The 7433-nt window shown below is 39.3% G+C and overlaps 1 protein-coding gene across 1 annotated transcript; it reads right to left on the bottom strand.

The window, feature by feature from the left end:
• Positions 1-3417: 3417 nt before the first annotated feature.
• Positions 3418-7006, bottom strand: lrrc3b (leucine rich repeat containing 3B). The gene has a single exon (XM_076157192.1). It carries the CDS (start codon positions 6994-6996, stop codon positions 6211-6213), a length of 786 nt encoding a protein of 261 aa, XP_076013307.1. The 5' UTR covers positions 6997-7006; the 3' UTR covers positions 3418-6210.
• Positions 7007-7433: the final 427 nt, after the last annotated feature.

Raw genomic sequence — 7433 nt, 5'->3', positions numbered from 1 at the left:
CATTCTTTTGGGTAGCTCAGACCAGAGCGAGACCATGCTGGGAACCGGAGGGTCACCAGTTCAAGTCCCTGTGGAACAAGTAAGCAGACTGGTAGCTGGTGAGTTGCCAGTTTGCCTCCAGAGCACTGCCGAGGTGCACACAAGCAAGGCACCGAACCCCCAACTGCTCCATGGGTGCCGAAAAATGGCTTCCCTGCACCTCTTCTGTAATGCATGTGTGTGTGTGTGATATGAGGGGGTGCAAGTTAAATTTCAATTGCGTGGGATTTCCTGTGGATTGCATGCAAAATGATCATGAATAAAATTCTATTCTAATATGTATATATACTTAGAAACTTAAACTTAATAAAGACAATATATCTATGAAAAAATAGGTAAGTATTGTAAATAAACAACACACACAAATGAAGGGAGCGAGAGAACACCTAGTAAGTAGCACCTGATACTGTATAGTTTATATTCAATACTGCTTATTGTCTTAATTTTATAAATCAAACAAAAATGTTCATTCACAGTTTCCATGGTTTTGTCCTACATTTAACAATTGCAGATGAAGGCGTTTCTGGAGATGAGTTATTTTGCCAAGAAGCAATGATTTTGTGTGAGAAGAACTGACTTGCTTCATTTCTCCAGCATCAACATAAAAACAATTCCAGATGGTCCATATTGTTCCTTTGTAAGGCAGACTGGGCAATTTGGTTTGGAGCTGTTACTTTATTATTTATTATTTATTATTTATTACTTTATTATTCGACTAATTTAATTTAATTCTGTATTCTAAACAATGCAGATTGCAGGAGAGGCAATGAAGCAATAATGGTTATGTCTAAACAATGCTGTTACACAGAGTGCAGTCAGACTTTCAGCAGTTATTCAGGTAATCTTACTCTATTACTCTATTCTTTTCATTGTGACCATGAAAGTGTTCAAAGCTCTGACGCATTATTGATCGTGCCCATTAAATCAAAGCTGTCAGACAAGACGTTGTAAATCTCGTCTGGATTGCCAGAAGCTACTTGGCAACAGAGTTCAGTAGATCTTCAGGGAGGGGTCTTCATTCAGGGGAATGAACATCCCTTATGCTCAAAAACTATAATTATCACAAATAACATACTGCTTGCTTTTGGTTCCAATTCTTTCCTGATTTTAATCCATCTCCATCTGAAAGTGGCATTCAATACACAAATACTTGGCAAAAGCAGCATTTGTGGCCCATCATTCATTTAAGGCATCTGACAGAAAGGACAGCACATTATATTGTAAAACTAGGATTGTTAATGTTTTCTATTTATTAGCTACCTCTTGGTATAATTCAATATACAGGCCCTACCTTGTATTAAAATGCAATCTCTGTTCCTGGACACAGTATTTGGATAAAGGTCATTGTTGGAGAAAGAAACCTATGCTTCTGTATTTACACTCGTTGTTAAATTAATCAAACCCACTTCTTTTTAATTAAGATAATTCAATCAAAACCGTCTCGTATCTAAAGTAGTAGTAGACTCTCTGGTCACATTGACCCTTTGCACTCAGACAAACCCTTACTAATAAACGAATGTTCAATACGAAGTAACTAGACTAGCACCTGAATGAATGCAAAATGAAATGAATGTGTTGTAACATCAACACATGAAATGTAATGGGAAATTTAAGGCATCATCAAATTATGAATAAGCATTGGTGAATGATGGAAAGGAATTAATAAATAAATAAATAAATCTGAGAAAATAATTGAATGGGGTTTTAAAATGATCAAGCAGTCTGAATTTCCTATTATTCAGAGCTGAGTGAAAGCAGCTCTTTCGATAATTTCTGGAGGAATTTCATGCAGTTGATCTTAAAACCTCACTGAGGGAGGGTAAGCTCTCTCTAGGTCTCTCTCTATCTCTCTCTCTCTATCTCACCCAGCAAGTTCCTGCTAGCGAGGGTAATGATGGCGGGCTCCAGTGGTCTTTTGACCTTTGATCTGGGTCCAGCAGAGTTGATGGAGAGCTTAGTTGGGAACCTCTATGGCAGGAATCTGGAGCAGCAGGCAGTTTGGAGGTCTTTTAGGTTCAGGCTCTGATTTACCCGCTCAGGAAATTAAATTATTTAACATATTAACTATGAAAAACAATTTCAAGTGCGAACAAAATCGAAGGTAAGGTGCATAGCTAGGCAAAGAAAAATACCTAACTGAAAAATGTCAAATGTGAGCAAAATAGTACTATTCCTTGAAGACATAAAAGAAGACATAAAGGCTTAGGACTTAAAGTGAGAAACTAAAGACTAACTGAAAAACTGAAGAACAGGAAAAGAAGGTGAATGAAAGTTCAGATAGATTCTGTTTTTCAGAATTAAAGTTGGTTTTGGTCACTATGTAAGAAAATAAAACCTTAATTCTTGCCTTTAGTATTCCACAAAGACTCCACGGAAGGATTTCATTTATTTCCTTAAGTTACTAATATTTAGTTTGTGTGGCCTGTTGCTCTCATGTTTCACAAATGTTATTACAGAGAGATGAAGATGGGGATGTGATAACTAAATTTTAACTCAAGATGTTGCAGTTGCATCAATTGCATCAGGTCCAATCACAATGCAACCCATATTTGTAAGCCATATATGGTCTGACAGGTGAGACTGCATTCCATTTGCAAGACATTCTGTGCATTCTCATTCATTTGATCGTCACCATCATGATGGTAATTATCATCCTTAAAATGTTTAAATATTGCCACCAGAACATCAGGACAATGACCTGAGGCTCAGGCTGACACTCACTGGTTTAGCCCCACAGAGCCAGATTCCATTTCTTATCTGAAATTGGACTCTAAGCACAGCCTTGTCTCCCTGACTGCAGATCCATCAGATGTGTAATCTACAAGTTACTTCCTGATTCAATTGTGTATGCTGGTGCAATATATGCTATAACATAAAACCCAGTCATGTTTGGCAATATTTCTTTTCAGTCTACACACTAACATGTGAGTGTCGTGTTTTTATATTAAGGGTTTGTAAGGGTTTTAGGAGCCTCGTAAAGTTGACCTATTGAGTCCCATTAGTTTTGACTGCACCAGCCGTTGTGCTTAGAAGGGTTAGGATGGAATACGAATAATGTTTCAATATTAGGGCTTCGGTTTAGGTTAAAAAATAAATCTAAACAATAAAAATCAAGATGACTTGATCCTTCAATGAGGAAACATGGTTGTGGGATGGTATTTACCAAAACCATAAATCTGACACTGTGTTTTATGATTTGCCACCACTGTGTTTCTAAATCCAAAGAGAAAGAAATGATACAATAAACAGATCCATACCTCCTTATTTATTTTTGCTGTATGTCATGCCATTACAACACAACCATGGAAGTCAATGCTAACATTTCATTTAGTCTATCACACACTACCCTGCTTGTGCATGGAAAACTATGATAAGGTACAGCAGTACAATTCAGTGTATCTTTTACACCAATATGGTTAGTTCAGTTTTTTTTTCCTAACTTGCAAAATAAACCTAAATTGACAAGGTCCCCTAACAGAGAGATTTCTCAAATGAGAAAGCATGTGTTTAGAGCAAAGACCATGACACGGCTGGAAGTGGAACAAAAAAAAATCAAAAATACAAATTATGAAATGGTGAGAGAAGTATTCAGGCACTTAGAAAGTCTCTCCGGTCCTTGGCTACACTGTGCTTCAATAAATTGTACATGCATTTTACAGAGTATCTTGATCCTGTTATGTGGAGTATGAGGTCGCCTTTACAAGACAAGGCTAAGGGCTGAAACACTTTCAGTAACAACTAGTTAAAGGGATTTCAAGTTTGTCATATTCAACATCTATATTCCTATTTACATGTGATTCCAGTTCTCTCTCTGTGTGTCTAATTGCATATCCCCTCCCAAGTCATTTTAACCATTTCTGTACAGATGAAAGAAACATAATCCACAAATTTAAAGTAAAACAGAAATGTAATTTTTATCAACAAAACCCTACAATCTATATATCACCAATCGTGCAGGATTCTCATGTAAAGTAAGCAATACGAAATGAGCTTTTTGGATTGAACATGTAATTTCCTGTCCCTCTATACGTTGATCTTGTCTTTCATCTGTACTCCCTTTCTCTGCTCTATTCCAGTGTTTTCTAATATCGGTGATGGCAGGGAAGCCATTAGAGAAAATGACAGGAGCTATTTTCTCTTCACCGCCGCCGAGAACATTACTGTACACAATGTCATTCAAGAGAAATCATGCATGCATTTGTGTTGCGAAAGCATAACTTCAATAGGGATGTTTGTTTGGCTTTTTCATGATTGAAATTTGTCTACCAAGCCTGTGTCCTCCCCCTGAGTAAAAGATGCCTGGCGAATGAAGTTGTGTGTGTGTGTGTGTGTGTGTTTTAAATCACCTAAATATGAGAAACAGTAGGAATTAAATGCAGCGTTACATGCTTAGTGTATTTGGAAGGCAAACGGTAACAATTACCAGTTATAGCATTTACTCTTGATTAACCACAACAGCAACAATAAAGAGTCCATTGAAATTGACATTTAGTGTTGTGCTTGCTTGTCTGATGGTTATAAATACACAAAGACAGACTTTTACTGACAACAGCTGATTAAAGACAACACGTACATACTGTACATTCACAAACTGGAAGAAATGTACAGTACAGTACAACAACAGTCAGTCTCCACACTGTATGTTGTTATCAATAACCAAAACTATACATTCCAACACAAACATTTTTGTACCATATCCCTCAAAGGGATTTTAGTCCATCACAATCATTTATCAGGAACTTCAGTGCATTTCATCATCCTGTTATTGAGCATTTATATTTAAGACTGAGCAATGGATGGATGGATGGATGGATGGATGGATGGATGGATGGATGGAGTCATGGATGGATGGATTGATGGATGGATGGATGGATGGATGGATACATGGATACATAGATAGATGGACGCCATGAGGTTTATTTAGTAATGTGAACATCTTTAATACACGAATACACAAGAAATTATATTGAAGTTGATGTGTGCACGATGGCCAGTTCGCAATCAAAACATTCTATTTTATTGGCACTGTGCACAGACTTAAGAACCACAAACGTTCCACTTGGTGCGTTGTCCAAATGCGGGCAGTAGTAAATGCAGTATTTAAATGTGGATTCAAAGTTACGTTCCCCTATCTAATGCTACAGACTCGCCTATCGCTGGAACTTCTTTGCCTACTTTGAGAATGATTACAACATTACAAAGCCTTTTGAGTGAACAATGAAAGATCTTCAAGCTCTATTTACCGTTCTTAGCAGCTGTTTACCTGGATGACTGAGATGAACTTACAAATAAGCATCTGATGAAGCTGTGCAACAAAGCTCAGTTTGTTTTGGAACAAAAAACACCAGTGACTTTAGAATGCTCAAATAAGCTCCACCTTTGGGTAAGCTCCTTGATGATGGCGCATGGTGCTACATACGAACAACCAACATACCAAGCTATGAGAGCTACAAAGTGTTGTTCTGCAAAAACAAAACATCAAGGGGTAATGACTATAAGCTGTTGAAAGATAATTTCTTGTGGAAATCCAGCTTGTAGACAACATGCTTGAGTATTGTCACAACCGACACTCAGGACAAATACTTCATCGGCACGTTCACTCTCATGTCCGGAAATATCCCTCCAAACCCCTGTTCTAGGAATGTTACTATGGTCAGAGCATTACTTATGATGTAAGGGGGTATGTCGTTTGCAGTTGCTTTGAGAAGTAGCTGCATAACTCAAGGTAAATCTAAGAACGCTGTAGAATAGTAAAATGGGGGGATTCGGCAAATTGATGACAGGGTGCTTTACCTTATAATTCGATTTTAACTATATTTTATTATAACGATTTTTAAAATCAGATATTCCAAATTATTATTATTATTAAAAAAGCCTTTACATTATATCAAGAGTTAAACCTGAGATTCAAATTTGTAGAACTCTGTAAGTATCTTCTATAGAAAAGAGAATGTCTCATTAGGTCAGTGTGGCCTCCCCGCTCAACCATCAGGAATTTAAAGGTGAACAAACCTTGGTAAGGACATATGACAAAATTTTCAAAATAGAAAGATTTCTCAGCAGTTTCCATGTACATCACCCAAATGTTTTAATTAGTAAACACTAGAAATGTGAGTATTACACAAATATTTTGGTGTTCATTAGGTTTGGTGTGAGACTTTCACATTACTGTCAGACAACAGTGCTTATGTCGTCAGCCTCATCAGGTTTCTTGGGTTTGCTGGGGAGAGACTTGAGGTACTCCAGGTGGCGTCGGGCGTCCTCCTGGTTTTGACGAACATAATACACCACATAAGAAATGACCATAGCAAACCAACCGAACATGGTCACCAACATAGCATAGTCTGTGGTCCTTTTGGCCAGGTTACAGAGGTCGGTGTCTACTGCCAAAAAGGGCCGTCCCGCCTGATCAAGAAGCTCAGAGCTCCTGCAGAGGACGCGGGCGGCTGCCTCATGGTTATGGGCCATTCCGCCAATTGCCTGCTGGAGGGCGCAGTCACAATGCCAGGGATTATCATCCACGATGACGCGGGCCTTGAGCCGAGCAAAGGCATCCTTGTGTACGCTAGTGATGCGGTTTTGGGAGAGGTCCAAAACCTGTAATGTCGCCTCCACACCACTGAAGGCACCTTCCCCTAAAGTCTCAACTGCATTGTACGACAGGTTAAGCTCACGCAAAAGTCTGAGACCATGGAAGGCTTGATCAGGTATTGCGCCTATTTGGTTGTGGTCGAGCCTCAGCAGGACGGTGTCGAACGGAAGGCCCGGGGGAATCTCTTTGAGCCGCGATTGAGTGCAGGTGACGTTGAGACCGTGGAGATGGGGGTCGGCACGCTGGCAGATGCAGCCCTTTGGACACATGCTGGCCGAGGGGAAGCACAGGGCCATTAGGACAAGGCTCTGGAGGAGCAGGCACATTGGGATGGAGCGCGTCAGCCACAAGTCCAGCAGAGTCATACTGACTGGCTCCTAGCTGCATCCCGCCGTGGGCCACAACACAACCACTGATCCTTCACACACATCGCATAGTGCCAACCTGTCGCCTCTGTTCGCCCACTGGAGACAATATAATATGAATGGATGTGATCATTCTGAGTTGAGTCCTGAAAATACAAAGAAAAGAAAGTCATGGACACATCAAAGTCAAGGTGAACTTTTAATTTGACATTTTTTCAATTTTCAAATTTCACACAAGTAAGCATCAGTGTGCTCTTAGTGTGAGGACAAGGAGACTAGAGTTGGCTCACTATAGCTGTAGCCATTTGCCAGATTCTTTTTCAGATGACCTAAAGGTGTGACACACTGTGAGCTCAGCGGTGGTATAGTTGTTTGTGAAGATGAAAATTGTTTTACAGATTTTCAAGCAGGTAAACCCGCATTATTATGGATTTTGA

This window comes from Genypterus blacodes, unplaced genomic scaffold, assembly GCF_046128005.1.
Source record: "Genypterus blacodes isolate CSIRO-AG114 ecotype Tasmania unplaced genomic scaffold, CSIRO-AGI_Gbla_v1 ptg000072l_1, whole genome shotgun sequence".
Taxonomy (NCBI): Eukaryota; Metazoa; Chordata; class Actinopteri; order Ophidiiformes; family Ophidiidae; genus Genypterus; species Genypterus blacodes.
The sequence above is the reverse complement of the archived record's forward strand: the minus strand, read 5'-3'. Positions and strand labels throughout refer to the sequence as shown.

Excerpts from the sequence above, each read along its gene's own strand:
- lrrc3b (XM_076157192.1), bottom strand. The coding sequence starts at position 6,996 with ATGACTCTGCTGGACTTGTGGCTGACGCGCTCCATCCCAATGTGCCTG.